The 16,351-nt window shown below is 42.3% G+C and overlaps 1 protein-coding gene across 1 annotated transcript; it reads right to left on the bottom strand.

Moving 5' to 3' along the window:
* Positions 1–12,739: 12,739 nt before the first annotated feature.
* Positions 12,740–13,879, bottom strand: LOC311117735 (stonustoxin subunit beta-like). Its single transcript, XM_084192657.1, has 2 exons — positions 13,776–13,879; positions 12,740–13,285 (listed from the first exon to the last, which is right to left on the bottom strand). Exons 1-2 carry the CDS (start codon positions 13,852–13,854, stop codon positions 12,762–12,764), a joined length of 603 nt encoding a protein of 200 aa, XP_084048783.1. The 5' UTR covers positions 13,855–13,879; the 3' UTR covers positions 12,740–12,761.
* Between the last annotated feature and the right edge of the window lie 2,472 nt (positions 13,880–16,351).

Genomic DNA, 16,351 nt, shown 5'->3' with positions numbered 1-16,351 from the left:
AGTCGACCTAACCTTATAATAGTTTGTAGTTTAGCCTAGACTTACCAGGGTCTGCCCGTCTTTCCTACATATCAACACATTTATCTGACTTCCTATGTTACCGAGAAATACGTGCCACAGTTTCAACAGCCATTGTGTAACTGCGTAGGCTACACACTTACTTTCACGTTCATATGAGGAAATCACATAACTTCTTACAGTCGCTGGTGCAGCCGCCTGTTCTCTTGCAGATGAAGTAGCTTTTATAGGCAACTCATTCAACCAGCCTAAACAACAGTAAATAAAAGATGTCAAATGGTCAAAAGTCAATCCTGATATAGCCATGTACATCAAAGAGAGGTGTATTGCTACAGATGTAGGATCTTAATTTTAGCCAGTTTGCTACAGCAGGAAAATAATCCTGCAGCAACAGGACATTTGAATTATTATGGGAATGGCCGGCAGGGATGTAGCTCAGTTGGTAGAGCATGGCATTTGCAACACCAGGGTTGTGGGTTCGATTCCAGTATAAAAAATAAAAATGTATGCACTCGCAATGGATGTAAGTCGCTCTGGATAAGAGCGTCTGCTAAATGACTAAAATGTAAAAAATCACCATGTAGAATTATGTGTACAGATGTAGGATCTTAATTTGATCACCCCCCACTGCAGAATAACTTTCCCTCAACGCAGTAAATGTAAAACTTGTAGTGTATTTGAGGTTTTAAAAGGCTTCTGAAGTTTGTTATTTCCACTTAGAAATGGCAGACTTGAGTTTCCCTTACTAAAAATGTATCAACCGCTACAAAAATGTCCACTAATTATAATTCACATTTCCTGTTGCTGTAGGAATATTTTCCTGCTGTAGCAAACTGGCTCAAATTAAGATCCTACATATGTATGTGCAAATGTTTTTGGCGAATAAAGGTGATTCTGATTCTGCAAAGGTTGAGTCTCTAGATTCTCTTGCTGCTCTGGGGAAATAATGAAATGGAAATCAGGGGCGATTTAAACTGGGCCTGGTTATCTCCAAACTTTGAGACCATGTAATTTGTTATATTTCACCCAATTGATAAAGGAAGCTAGAAGGCTGAACCCAGAAGACATCTCTAAATCAACACTTATTGATATTATCCCAAAAACCTTTCACTCATATTGTTGTGTCTCTTTGTTCAACGGACGTCGGGTAACCTGTGATATTAATATTGTAGCAAACAGCGGGGCAGGGCAGTGAACCCAGGTCGCTGGCCAAAACTAGGTTAACCCTATTGCTGCGATGGGAATTGTAACCTGTCTCACACTGCCCCCTATAAAAGCAAGTCTCGTGCTTCGACTACTCAGACCCCTCACACATCCGGGCCGTGCATTCTGATGGCCTCACAGACACCATACTACTTCTGACACCAATGTAGCAAACAGTGGGGTAGGGAAGCGAACCCAGGTTGCACTTGTAAAAAGGCAAACAACCTACGCATCGCGCCATTGGCGCCAATTGGGTTACTTGGTTGGAATTGCATCATAGTACATGGGAATAATGATGCATTTTATTTAGTAAAGTGGTTTCTTGCATCAAACACAACAACATTTTCAGTCACCTCCTCCTTGTGTGAAGGACAAGTAGATAAACAGGTTAATGTCAAGCTCTGCATGTTTTTTGGAATGTCTCATGGAATGTAGGCTTACATTGAACACCAAACATTGGCTGCTACTGTAGGCTGAATGATAGAACAGCTATTTCCACGTTAAATGTTATTGGAGGCCTTTTTTACATTATGATCAAATAGCCTACTTGGTCTCTGTTAAAACTGTAACTTAAAGTGGGTACAGCCTCAGTGTTCACAGTAAACTCACGCCGGAAGTTGCACAGATCGCTACACTATAGTAGAAATATGATACAATTACATTTATCATACGAAATGTGAAATGTAGAACTATGACGAATGAATATTGATGTATTGAATTCACAGGAGGTTGGTGGCACCTTAATTGGGGAGGACGGGCTTGTGGTAATGGCTGGAGCGGAATAGGTGGAATGGTATCATTAATATGAGCCGTCCTCCCCTCAGCAACCTCCACTGATTGAATTTGACTTGCCCACGTCCAGTTAGCGCCGTTTTGTATGATTAAACTGTCAAGTCATTATATATTTTCTGTTCTGCTCAGAGCACCTTCCTGATGACTGGCACTCTGTGCATTCCTATGGATGAGGCCTGATCTGGAATGTGAAGCTATCTGAAGCTAACTTTAGAAAACCAGTATATCTAGCTAGCATCATAGTACACCCCTCAGGCTAAGTTCAGGTTTCAGCATCAGGCAGACATCAACAGCCGAGTTGTAGGCTACATTAGTTTACTCCGCAGCCAACAGTTTTAAAATGTTGCATAAACAGTTTACTCCAAAAGCTGTACAACGTGACCAAAACGGTTTCTGTTGCCAAACGTTTTGCTACGGTGGGCACTAATGAACACACACAACCTGTTTTGAGGAAGTGTAAGTTGTTGTTAGTCTTTCCACAGTATTTATTTGTCTCTCTTTCACACAACATACCTACCTGAGTGAAAAGAGTTAACAGTAGATTAGAAAGAGAAAATGTTGTTGCTTGTTGTGTTTTAAGCCTGTTTTAAGAAGACAAGTCTATAGACCTATGATACAGTACACTCTTAGAAAAAAGAGTTCCAAAAGGGTCCTCTGGCTGTCCCCATAGGAGAACGCTTTTGGGTTCCAGGTAAAACCCTTCTGGCTTCCATGTAGAACCCTCTGTGGAAAGGATTCTTCATGGAACCCAAAAGGGTTCTACCTAGGACCAAAAAGGGTTCTACAAAGGGTTCTCCTATGGGGACAGCCAAAGAACACTTTAGATTCTAGATAGTGTAGGAGCGATCACCCTGGAGCACACAGTTGGAAACAGAATGAATTCACCCCACGCATCGAATTTATATCCAAAACATTTTAAGGAGTGTAGGCCTATTATAACACTGTCCACAAAACATATCATCAACTATATGACTACACATAACAATATCATCAACTATATGAATACACATAACAATATCATCAACTATATTAATACACATAACAATATCATCAACTATATGAATACACATAACAATATCATCAACTATATTAATACACATAACAATATCATCAACTATATTAATACACATAACAATATCATCAACTATATTAATATCATACCAATATCATCAACTATATGAATACACATAACAATATCATCAACTATATTAATATCATAACAATCGTCGTCTTACCTTTTATATGTCTCTCAATAGAAGTAGAGTCTGGAATGATCATTCGGTGGTGGAAAGTTCCTTTAGTTTGTTCTGCTCATTTCCATATCAGGTTCTACCTGTTCTCTCTCCCACTCCCTGTCTCTTTATAGCTCTTACAATGTTGCCTTGGCATACATTCTACAAGTGTCTGGAACTCCAAATGTAGTTCTGATTTAGTGTTCCAATTGAAAACAATTTGATTAAACTGGTTAATATGGTTAAAATACATTAAGACTGAGTAATGCTGTGATTGTTTTTATTATTTTGTTATGTATTGAAATGTTTGACTTTATTTTCCCTATGTCCTTTCAATATAGGAACAATTTGTGAAATGACAGCCTTCTGTAAATATGGACAAAAGTCTATGGATTAATTTTATGGTATGTGTCTTGCAACATTATGTAAAATGACAGGTTGAGAAACACTGCATCTTCCTAGGTGCATATGTGATCTGGTAAGTCAGTTGGCGTTCCAGATGACTGGTCACTATCTGGTGTGTCAGGGGTATCAGCTCCTCTCTCGCCAGGGGTATCAGCTCCTCTCTCCCCAGGGGTAGCAGCTCCTCTCTCCAGGGGTAACAGCTCCTCTCTCCCCAGGGGTAGCAGCTCCTCTCTCCCCAGGGGTAGAGGCTCCTCTCTCCCCAGGGGTAGCAGCTCCTCTCTCCCCAGGAGTAACAGCTCCTCTCTCCCCAGGGGTAGCATCTCCTCTCTCCCCAGGAGTAACAGCTCCTCTCTCCCCAGGGGTAACATCTCCTCTCTCTCCAGGGGTAGAGGCTCCTCTCTCTCCAGGGGTAACAGCTCCTCTCTCCCCAGGGGTATCAGCTCCTCTCTCCCCAGGGGTAGCAGCTCCTCTCTCCCCAGGGGTAACATCTCCTCTCTCTCCAGGGGTAGAGGCTCCTCTCTCCCCAGGGGTAACAGCTCCTCTCTCCCCAGGAGTAGCAGCTCCTCTCTCCCCAGGGGTAGCAGCTCCTCTCTCCCCAGGGGTAACATCTCCTCTCTCTCCAGGGGTAGAGGCTCCTCTCTCCCCAGGGGTAACAGCTCCTCTCTCCCCAGGGGTAGCAGCTCCTCTCTCCCCAGGGGTAACATCTCCTCTCTCTCCAGGGGTAGAGGCTCCTCTCTCCCCAGGGGTAACATCTCCTCTCTCTCCAGGGGTAACAGCTCCTCTCTCCCCAGGGGTAGCATCTCCTCTCTCCCCAGGGGTAACAGCTCCTCTCTCCCCAGGAGTAGCAGCTCCTCTCTCCCCTAGGATTTGAAGACATCGGTGGCTTAGCCCACAGCCAGTAGGAGGGTCCGGAAAGGAATTTCAACAGCTAAATCCATGAATACATCACCAGTGTATTGCCAAAAACCACTCAAGACCTTCAAACATAGACTCTGAACTGTCCAATGAGCCAAACTGATTAAAGAATCCAACAGTACCTCTGTCTCTCTCTCTCTCTCTCTCTCTCTCTCTCTCTCTCTCTCTCTCTCTCTCTCTCTCTCTCTCTCTCTCTCTCTCTCTCTCTCTCTCTCTCTCTCTCTCTCTCTCTCTCTCTCTCTCTCTCTCTCTCTCTCTCTCTCTCTCTCACACACACACACAGTGCAGTAATTAGAATCCCAATATCAGCTTTTAGTGATAGTCTACTGTGTGTTCTCCCCTCCTCTGTCTCTCTCCATCACTTTCTCTGTGTCGTCTATTGATGTCTCTCGTCTTGTCTGGTGTCTCTCTCCATCAACAGAAATATTGGTGAGGGTTAGGCCTACTCCAATACAACATTGAAAACATGAAAACACGACTACATAACACCATTAAATACAGTTGGAATGTAGTTACAACACTCAAACTGTTTCCATCAAACAGAAAAACAACAAGAAAGCTGGATAAACACATTTAGATTTTTTAGATACTGCACTTTGCTTTTGCATGACCCATACAGCTGTTTAAGGTCATACAAAGGCAGAGTGCAGTATCAGCATTTAAGGGGTCATAGGTCAGATCAGTGGTCATGGTTGATATGCATGGACCAAAAAACCCAACTTTAAAGCCATTTGTTCTCAGATTCACTGTTTGCGTAGACTGCTCTTTGCCTTTGTAGGGCAGTAGTTCAGGTGGCTTCCCTTGCCCTTAGTCTGCCTCCTGTCCCTCCTATCGCCATGGAGACACCTTCCTGAAAACAATGACTCCATACTTTGCTGAAACCTGTTCTGCCAGTTCATGTCTTTAAAGATGAATGTTGGAATGTTCCAATGTGGTTACCCAAAAAGATGCCAAGATAGATCACACATCCATAACTGGTTTCCTGCTTGTAGCAGGCCGCGTTCACAGGAATCCTTTTCTCTAACTATAAGTCATATGATTTCATGAGAATATTTTTCTGGAGTGAGAGTGTAATGCAAGTCAAGGTGACCTTGGATGAATGTCAACAAGATTTATAACCAGCATTGTTAAATTAACTGTTGTAATAAATAAATAAAATATTTTTAAATGTATTGTCACAGACACCGGATAGATGCAGTGAAATGTGTTGTTTTACAGGGTCATAGTAGTACGGCGCCCCCTGGAGCAAATCAGGTGTAAGTGCCTTGCTTAAGGGCACACACAGATTTTTACCTTGACGGCTCAGGTATTCGAACCAGCAACCTTTCAGTTACTGTCCCCACTAGGTAATCTTACCATACCAGTTCACGCCCTCAAAGAAGACACTGTTCAAGTGCTCAAATGTAGTCCATGAAGAGGTTTTAGGATTATGTGCACAGCTATTCTGCCGTACAATTGCAAACTGCTGCTACACATTTGCTGCAGTTACTACGGTTTTCCTTGGTATTCTATCAGGCTCTGAGTTCAGGCCATCCCGACCATGACACTCACCCTCACACACTCCATGAGACAGCCAGTGATCCAGTTATAATAAAATAATAATAATAATATGCCATTTAGCAGACGCTTTTATCCAAAGCTACTTACAGTCGTGCGTGCATACATTTTTGTGTATGGGTGGTCCCGGGGATCGAACCCACTACCTTGGCGTTACAAGCGCCGTGCTCTACCAGCTGAGCTACAGAGGACCACAGTTATCACCAGAATAAACATGGCCCAATCACGCAGAAACATTATGGTTTAACTCGCATTGAAATGCAAAATACCCAGATAATGGTAAGAAAGATAGCAAACAAAATATTGAAACGCTGGCTAACATAAAGAAAAGGACAGCATTGATAGTAATACAAAGTCACATAAGTATAAACATTCTCCGTGATGAAATAGTTCTTACCTTATGGATAAAAACAGCTTGAGGGTTGCTACAATACAACATTCAAAACATGAAAACACAACTACATAACACCATTAAAAACAACAAGAAAGCTGGATAAACACATTTAGATTTTTTAGATACTGCACTTTGCTTTTGAATGACCCATACAGCTGTTTAAGGTCATACAAAGGCAGAGTGCAGTATCAGCATTTTAGGGGTCATAGGTCAGATCAGTGGTCATAATAAGATGATACATCAGTGCATTTACACTTATCTACCTACGACATAATTGGCTGAACAGCAAAAACAACTTTAAAGGCTTTTTTGTCTTCAGTTGTACTGTTTTCTAGTTGATGCTCTTTGCCTTTGTAGGGCCGTTTATTCAAGCAGTCAACGGACAACAACTCTTAATGCAATCACGGGGAAAACACTTTTGAAAGCAGTTTTGACCTTTGTTAAAAAAGAGGGGGATCCATGCTTTCCATTGATAACACGTTTATTTCTATACTCCTACAATTGCGCTAATGCATTGTTTTAAAAATGCAGTTACAACCGGAGTATCAAGCATGGTTTAGGATCATTCACAACAGAGCTCTTAAAGGGGCAACGGCATCTTAAAACCGGAGTATCAAGCATGGTTTAGGCACATTCACAACAGAGCTCTTAAAGGGGCAACGGCATCTTAAAAGGGCAACTTTGTAATAGAAACCCCCCCAACAACAATTCTGAGTGAATAATAATAATAATTAATAATAATAATAATCAGGAAGTCGTGTCCAATGGGGTAAATGCAGATGGACAAACCCCATGCTTCATTTATAGCCACTATGCTGCACCCGTTGGGCTACAAGTGATCATGCTTATTGCTAATAGCACATCTGATAATAGACCATGAATATAGGATATATGGTTCAATATGTTAAAATAATTTACCATCTGATAATAGACCATGAATACAGGATATATGGTTCAATATGTTAAAATCATTTAACATCTGATAATAGACCATGCATATAGGATATATGGTTCAATATGTTAAAATCATTTACCATCTGATAATAGACCATGCATACAGGCTATATGGTTCAATATGTTAAAATCATTTAACATCTGATAATAGACCATGCATTAAGGATATATGGTTCAATATGTTCAAATCATTTAACATCTGATAATAGACCATGCATACAGGATATATGGTTCAATATGTTCAAATCATTTAACATCTGATAATAGACCATGCATATAGGATATATGGGTCAATATGTTCAAATCATTTAACATCTGATAATAGACCATGCATACAGGCTATATGGTTCAATATGTTAAAATCATTTAACATCATCTTTACCAATATCTTATTGGGCTCATTCATGGAGGTGTAAATGATATTTTAGATGGTGTCAGCATCATTGTATTTTCATTCATTCTGGAGTAGAACGGCCTTTGTCTTGTCACCAGAACTGAGCTTCTTAGAACTGAGCTTCTCAAGAAGTTTCCCCAGGAGGACCTTGGGAACCCTGAGCAAGGGGACTGGAATTGGTCAAATTTGCAGTTTAATACATTTACAGAAAATGATTCTCTTTTCCTAAAAGCATGACGGTCATGACTTGTTTACATGAAAGGGGAGATTAATTTAGCACAAGACAATCAATCTGAGGTCGACATAAGGATTATTTTTTTTTGTACGAATGGTCTGAGGCAGGCGTTAGATTACAAGCGTTATCCAGTGTAACGTTAATAACGATGGTTTTGGGGAACTGCTCAGAGATTTAACGATGCTCCTACAAAGGTTCTAACGATGAACTTAGCCTTAAGATGCTTTTGGGAAACCGGATCCTGGATGAGACCATCTGCTAAATGACTAAAATGTAAAATGTAAGGTTTTAAACACAAATATCATATTACTGTATTTTTTGAAAACATTTTTTAAGTATAGATTTTACAAATATAATATTTGTACAGTTCTTTATTAAAAATGTTGTTATTTTTTACATTTGACTGTGTAAAACCTAGCAGTACTACTTATTTCTCTGAGAGTGAGGCAGACATATATTTGATCATTTGTCTATCTGAAATGAAAGCATCAAATTATAGATTTTAAACAAATACATGTCTGTCATTGAACAACCCCATACCATGATTAGGTAGTGAAAAAACACACCAATCTCTTTCATAATTTCTTTAAACAATAAAGGCTAATTTACCAAAACTACTGAAAAGTGATATATAGCGTTTTGGAATGAAACTCTTCTCATGTTTCCCCATCTGAGCTCAGAGTAGATGAGAGACTGAGGGGCGGTTTCCCAGACAGAGTTTGATTGAAGTCAGGACCAGATAAATTCTACTTAAGTATCTCCACAATATCCCCACACGTCTTATTACCTGTTCTGTCTGTGTCCCGTATACTCCCTCTCCGGCGTTCCAGGTCACCAGCTCATTATTATGCACACCTGTCACCATCGTTACGCCCCCTGCGACCAATCAGACTCACCTGGACTCCATCACCTTGCTGATTACCTCCCCTATATCAGTCACTCCCTTTGGTTCCTTCCCCAGGAGTTATTGATTCTGTTTCAGGGCTTCATGTCTGTACGCTACTCATGTTTGTTGTTTTGTTCTATGTATTATTAAATTCACTTCCTGTACTTGCTTCCTGACTCCCAGCATTCACGTTACAGTCTGGCTGTAGCAGGCTGCCTAGTAAATTAAATGTCTTTGGCCCCATTCCAATAAAACATGTAAGCACAATGTTGTCCTCATCAATGTCATTTACAAGAACAAAATATTCAAACCGTTCTGTATATGAGCTCCACTGCTCAATACTTTCATCAAACTGTCCAATGTTTCCAACAGTTCCAGACATTTTTCATTTCTCAATAGGCTCCTGATTGTCACTCACTTCAATATTGTCCTCAACCACAGCAATATTTTCCTCAGTCACGTGATCTTCATTCACTTCACTCACTGACGTTTCCTCCTCAAATTCGCTCTTTTAGCAGTTTTAATTCCAACGTTCGTTTTCACAGTTGAATAAATGTCCTTTCCTTTAATCACTGTATATTCCTCCTTTTTAATCACGTTGTTTTCCCGCTCCGACATCCGTCTCCAGTCCTTTTCTGCCGTCCATGACGATGTTAACTCCAGTGGTGGAAAAAGTACCCAATTGTCATACTTGAGTAAAAGTAAAGATCCCTTAATAGAAAATGACTCAACTAAAAGTGAAAGTCACCCAGTAAAATACTACTTGAGTAAAAGTCTAAAAGTATTTGGGTTTAAATATACTTATGTATCAAAAGTAAATGTACAAGTATAAATCATTTCAAATTCCTTACATAAAGCAAACCAGATGAAGTTAAGCCAGAGGCACACTCCAACACTCAGACAATTTACAAACAAAGCATTTGTGTTTAGTGAGTCCCCCAGATCAGAGGCAGTAGGGATGTTCTCTTGATAAGTGTGTGAATTGGACCATTTTCTGTCCTGCTAAGCATTCAAAATGTAACGAGTACTTTTGGGTGTCAGGGAAAATGTATGGAGTAAAAAGTACATTATTTTCTTTAAGAATGTAGTGAAGTAAAAGTAGTCAAAAATATAAATAGTAAAGTAAAGTACAGATACCCAAAAAAACTACTTAAGTAGTACTTTAAAGTATTTTTACTTAAGTACTTTACACCACTGGTTAACTCTCTTTCTTAGCTAGCTCGACTATGCACTTGCCTCTGCTAGCAATACACTGTGCTAACATTAGCCTAGACTGGACCACAGAAAATAACAGTTTTAAACTGTTGTAAAAACCCAATATACAACAAATACATACATAAGTAAATGGACACGAAACAAAACTCATAGAGGAATTTAAATGTTCAGTTGTAGAAAGTAGGGCCATGGGATAGGGTCAGAAAGGTCAGTATTTTTGATAACTGGTTACAGAGGTGACATAACAAGCATAAGGTCCATTATAACACAGTGAAGTAGAGGTGGGAGCTAAAAGCAGACATGGACAGTGAGACGGTGTGAGGAGGTCAGGGGTGAAACACTAGATCAGGACAGGTAGAAATGGCAGGGCTGGAAATAGACACAGAGACACATTCTGATCATGGCTCAGACCTGACCTGAGACACTCAAACAGAAGATGCCATAGCAAAGTCCTGTCCAGTAGGCTATATGGGATTTCCTTTCATCAAAATCCAACACATGGAAATGTGTCCAGTGTGTGTGTGTCTGTGTGTCCAGTGTGTGTGTGTGTGTGTGTGTGTGTGTTTGTCTAGTGTGTGTGTGTGTGTGTCCAGTGTGTGTGTCCTGTGTGTGTGTGTGTGTGTTCAATGTGTGTGTGTCCAGTATGTGTGTGTGTTTAGTGTGTGTGTGTTCAGTGTGTGAGTGTGTGTGTTTCCAGTGTGTGTGTGTGTGTGTGTGTGTGTGTGTGTGTGTGTCCAGTGTGTGTCTGTCCAGTGTGTGTGTGTGTGTCCTGTGTGTGTGTGTGTGTGTGTCCAGTGTGTGTGTGTGTGTGTGTCCTGTGTGTGTTTGTCCAGTGTGTGTGTGTGTTCAGTGTGTGTGTGCCCAGTTTGTGTGTTCAGTGTGATTGTGTGTTCAGTGTGTGTGTGTTAAGTGTGTGTGTGTGTGTTTTCAGTGTGTGTGTTCAGTGTGTGTGTGTGTGTGTGTCCAGTGTGTCCAGTCTGTGTGTGTTCAGTGTGTGTGTGTCCAATGTGTATGTATGTGTGTGTCCAGTGTGTGTGTGTGTGTCCAGTGTGTATGTATGTGTGTGTCCAGTGTGTGTGTGTGTGTGTGAATCCAGTGTGTGTATGTTTGTGTGTGTCCAGTCTGTGTGTTTTCAGTGTGTGTGTCCAGTGTGTGTGTGTGTGTCCAGTGTGTATGTATGTGTGTGTCCAGTGTGTGTGTGTGTGTGTGAATCCAGTGTGTGTATGTGTGTGTGTGTCCAGTGTGTGTGTGTGGTGAGTGTCCAGTGTGTGTGTGCTCAGTGTGTGTGTGTGTGTGTGTTTGTGTCCAGTGTGTGTGTGTGTTTGTGTGTGTCAAGTGTGTGTGTATCCAGAGTGTGTGTGTGTTTGTCCAGTGTGTGTGTCCTTTGTGTGTGTGTGTGTCCTGTGTGTGTGTGTGTGTGTGTGTGTGTGTGTGTGTGTGTGTGTGTGTGTCCAGTGTGTGTGTGTGTCCAGTGTGTGTGTGTGTGTGTGTGTGTGTGTCCAGTGTGTGTGTGTCCAGTGTGTGTGTGTGTCTAGTGTGTGTGTGTGTCCAGTGTGTGTGTCCTTGGTGTGTGTGTGTGTGTCCTGTGTGTGTGTGCGTGTGTCCAGTATGTGTGTGTGTGTCCAGTGTGTGTGTGTTTAGTGTGTGTGTTCAGTGTGTGTGTGTGTGTGTGTGTGTGTGTGTGTGTGTGTCCAGTGTGTGTGTGTGTCTAGTGTGTGTATGTGTGTTCAGTGTGTGTCTGTGTGTGTGTGTGTGTGTGTGTGTGTGTGTGTATGTGTGTGTGTGTGTCCAGTGTGTGTGTCTAGTGTGTGTGTGTGTGTGTGTGTGTGTGTGTGTTCAGTGTGTGTGTGTGTGTCCAGTGTGTGTGTGTGTGGGTGTTTAGTGTGTGTGTGTTCAGTGTGTCTGTGTCTAGTGTGTGTGTGTGTGTGTGTTAGTCCAGTGTGTTTGTGTGTATGTGTGTCCAGTATATGTGTGTGTGTGTGTTTGTCCTGCGTGTGTGTGTCCAGTGTGTGCAGTGTGTATGTGTGTGTCCTGTGTGTGTTTGTCCAGTGTGTGTGTGTGTCCAGTGTGTGTGTGTGTCCATTGGGTGTGTGTGTGTGTGTCCAGTGTGTTTGTGCCCAGTTTGTGTGTGTGTGTCCAGTGTGTGTGTGTTCAGTGTGTGTCCAGTGTGTGTGTGTGATTGTGTGTTCAGTGTGTGTGTGTTAAGTGTATGTGTGTGTTTTCAGTGTGTGTGTTCAGTGTGTGTGTGTGTGTGTGTTCAGTGTGTGTGTGTCCAGTGTGTGTGTTCAGTGTGTATGTGTCCAATGTGTATGTATGTGTGTGTCCAGTGTGTGTGTGTGTATGTGAATCCAGTGTGTGTATGTGTGTGTGTGTGTTTGTCCAGTGTGTGTGTGTGTGTCCAGTGTGTGTGTGTGTTTGTGTGTATCCAGTGTGTTTAATGTGTTTGTGTGTGTGTGTTCCCAGTGTGAGTGTTTGTGTCCAGTGTTTGTCCAGTGTGTGTCTGTCCAGTGTATGTGTCCAGTGTGTGTGTGTGTGTGTGTCAGTGTTACCATGGTTATTATTTACAGGGACAATGAGGAGTCACCATGAACCCTAAACCCTGGATAGAGGGGCTCAGTGAATGTGGAGTGGAATGTGTTCAGGTGGGTCAGTGTGTCAGAGGAGACTCTGTAGAAGGACAGAGTGCCGGCTGGCCAGTCCAGATACACTCCTACTCTGTGGGAGCTGGAGGAGGGGACGTCTATGGTAGTGGACTTCTTATTGTGCCAGGCAGAGTAACTGTTGTCAGAGCAGATCAGACTCCAGGACTTGTCATTCCATCCAATCACACAGTCATTACCCCCTCCTCTCCTGCTGATTCCTTTATATGTCACTCCTATAACAGCCCCTCTCCCACTCCACTCTACCTCCCAGTAACAGCGCCCAGTCAGACCCTCTCTACACAACACCTGTCCACAGAGCTCAAATCTCTCTGGGTGATCAGGATACGGCTGCTCCTCTCTCCTATATGTCACCTTTCTGTTCTCCTCAGACAGAGAGAGGAATCTGTTTACTGTGTTTAGGTCCAGTGTGAGATCACAGACATCTGATGGATGAAACCAGACACAATATTAGAAATCATCATCATTCACATTAGAATGTTAACTCACTTTTCACTAATTCATTTAATGTAGATGTTTCTAGGTATCAAAAGGAGAAGTTAAGGTAACTTGAGATTTGTTGAATGATCAGATGTTATACTGTATGGTAATATAAAACACACTTATTCCCATTAATTACACACACACACACACACATCCTGAACAAGCATGAAAACACACACACACACACACACACACACACACACACACACACACACACACACACACACACACACACACACACACACACACACACAGACACACACATTGTCAAAGCAACTCTTTGTAAACTTTGGTGTCCCTGATTTCTGCTTCTGTAGAACTACAGCTGATATTTAATATGACCAAGTAAGTAATGATGGTGGTCTTTGACTTTGACTTCACTTGAATTAAGACTTATTCTTAGTCATATTCTTCACAGCAGTCAACACTCACATTTTCTAAGTCCAGGTTTCATTGTGTTCTCTCCACCATGTTCCACACTGTAGCGGTAAGCAGAAGAACAGACAGTCATTGAGGGATACACCTGAACTCACACACTGGACAGACACACACACACACACACACTGGACACAGACACACACACACACACACACACACACACACACACACACACACTGGACACACAAACACACACACACACACACACACACACACCCACACACACACACACACACACACACACACACACACACACACACACACACACACACACACACACACACACACACACACACACACACACACACACACACACTGTCAGCATATAACAGCATATAACTTTGTCCAAGTGTGTGTCTGTGTTTGTCCAGTGTTTGTCCACTCTGTGTGTGTGTCCAATGTGTGTGTGTCCCCAGTGTTTGTGTGTGTGTGTGTGTGTGTGTGTGTGTCTCTGTCCAGTGTGTGTGTGTGTGTGTGTGTGTGTGTGTGTGTGTGTGTGTGTGTGTGTGCGTGTGTGTGTGTTTGTGTCCAGTGTGTGTGTGTGTGTGTGTGTGTGTGTGTCTGTGTCCAGTGTGTGTGTGTGTGTGTCCAGTGTGTGTGTGTGTGTGTGTGTGTGTGTGTCTGTCCAGTGTGTGTGTGTGTGTGTGTCTGTCCAGTGTGTGTGTGTATGTCAAGTGTGTGTGTTTGTGTGTCCAGTATGTGTGTGTGTGTGTGTGTGTGTGTCCAGTGTGTGTGTGTGTGTCCAGTGTCTGTGTGTGTGTGTCCAGTGTGTGTGTGTGTGTCCAGTGTGTGTGTGTGTGTGTGTGTGTGTCCAGTGTGTGTGTGTGTCCAGTTTGTGTGTATGTCTTGTGTGTATGTGTGTGTGTCTAGTGTATGTGTGTGTGTCTAGTGTGTTTGTGTGTGTCCAGTGTATGTGTGTGTCCAGTGTTTGTGTTTGTGTGTCCAGAGTGTGTCCAGTGTGTGTCCAGTGTGTGTGTTTGTGTGTGTGTCCAGTGTGTTTTTGTGTTTGTGTGTGTTTGTGTGTGTGTGTGTGTCCAGTGTGTGTGTGTGCGTGTGTGTCCAGTGTGTGTGTGTGAGTGTGTTTGTCCTGTGTGTGTGTTTGTCCAGTGTGTGTGTGTATGTCTAGTGTGTGTGTGTGTGTGTATGTCCAGTGTGTGTGTGTCCAGTGTGTGTGTGTTTGTCTAGTGTGTGTGTGTTTGTCCAGTGTGTGTGTGTGTCCAGTGTGAGTGTGTGTGTGTCCAGTGTGTGTGTGTTTGTGTGTGTGTGCGTCCTTTGTGTGTGTGTGTGTCCTTTGTGTGTATGTTTCCAGTGTGTGTGTGTGTGTGTGTGTCCAGTGTGTATGTGTGTCCAGTGTGTGTGTGTGTGTCCAGTGTGTTTACTGACACACACACACACACACACACTGGACACACACAGACACACACACCAGACACACACACACACACAAATACACACACACACTGGACACACACACACACTGGACACACACACACACACTGGACACACAAACACACACACCAGACACACACACACACACACAAACACACACAAACACTGGACACATACACACACTGGACACACACACACACACTGGACACACACACACACAAACACACACACACACACACACACACACACACACACACACACACACACACACACACACACACACACAGACACACACAGACACACACACACACACAGAGACATACACACAGACACACACACACACACACACACACACACAAACACACACACACACAGACACACACACAAACACATACACACACACACTAAACACACACACACACACACACACACACACACACACACACACACACACACACACACACACACACAGTCTTTATATAACTTAGTCCAAGTGGTGGTCAGAACGTTTGTCTTAACTAGCCTGATAACTCCAACATGTCTGATATGAATATTGACATAAAGCCTCTACATACTTGAGTTTCTCCAGTCTGCAGTGTGGATCCTCCAGTCCAGCAGAGAGCAGTCTGACTCCTGAGTCTCCTGGGTGATTGTAGCTCAGGTCCAGCTCTCTCAGGTGTGAGGGGTTTGACCTCAGAGCTGAGACCAGAGAAGCACAGCCTTCCTCTGTGACTAGACAGCCTGACAGCCTGCAAAGAGTCAAATCATATTAAAACCACACTGCAATTATTTGGTGGGGAAGATATTGGCAGTATATTTTTTCAACATATACAGATATATCAGTGTCCTGAAACCTGCCATATCTATTCATAAATGAATTTATCATTATTAGAAATGACAAATTATCAAAGTATAGCTTGTAGATAGAAAAATGTATAGTACACATATTTGAGTAGACTGACCAGAGCAGTATAAAAAGCAGTATCAGTCAAAAGACAGACAGAGAGGTATCAGATTTAGATTGTATTGAGTATACAGTCCACACTATATCTATTTTGACAGTGAAGCTTACATTTTAAATTTGGCTCTATACTCCAGCATATTGGATTTGAGATCAAATGTTTCAGATGAGGTGACAGTATATAATGACACCTTTTATTTGAGGATATTTTAATACAAAT

Source organism: Coregonus lavaretus, assembly GCF_964263955.1.
Source record: "Coregonus lavaretus genome assembly, contig: HAP1_SCAFFOLD_492, whole genome shotgun sequence".
Classification (NCBI taxonomy): Eukaryota; Metazoa; Chordata; class Actinopteri; order Salmoniformes; family Salmonidae; genus Coregonus; species Coregonus lavaretus.
This window is presented reverse-complemented; position numbering and strand designations above follow the sequence as displayed.

Coding starts and splice junctions, on each gene's coding strand:
- LOC311117735 (XM_084192657.1), bottom strand. CDS start 13,854: ATGACTGTCTGTTCTTCTGCTTACCGCTACAGTGTGGAACATGGTGGA. Junction 13,286..13,775: donor GAAACCTGGACTTAGAAAAT/GTGAGTGTTGAC, acceptor TTCATCCATCAG/ATGTCTGTGATCTCACACTG.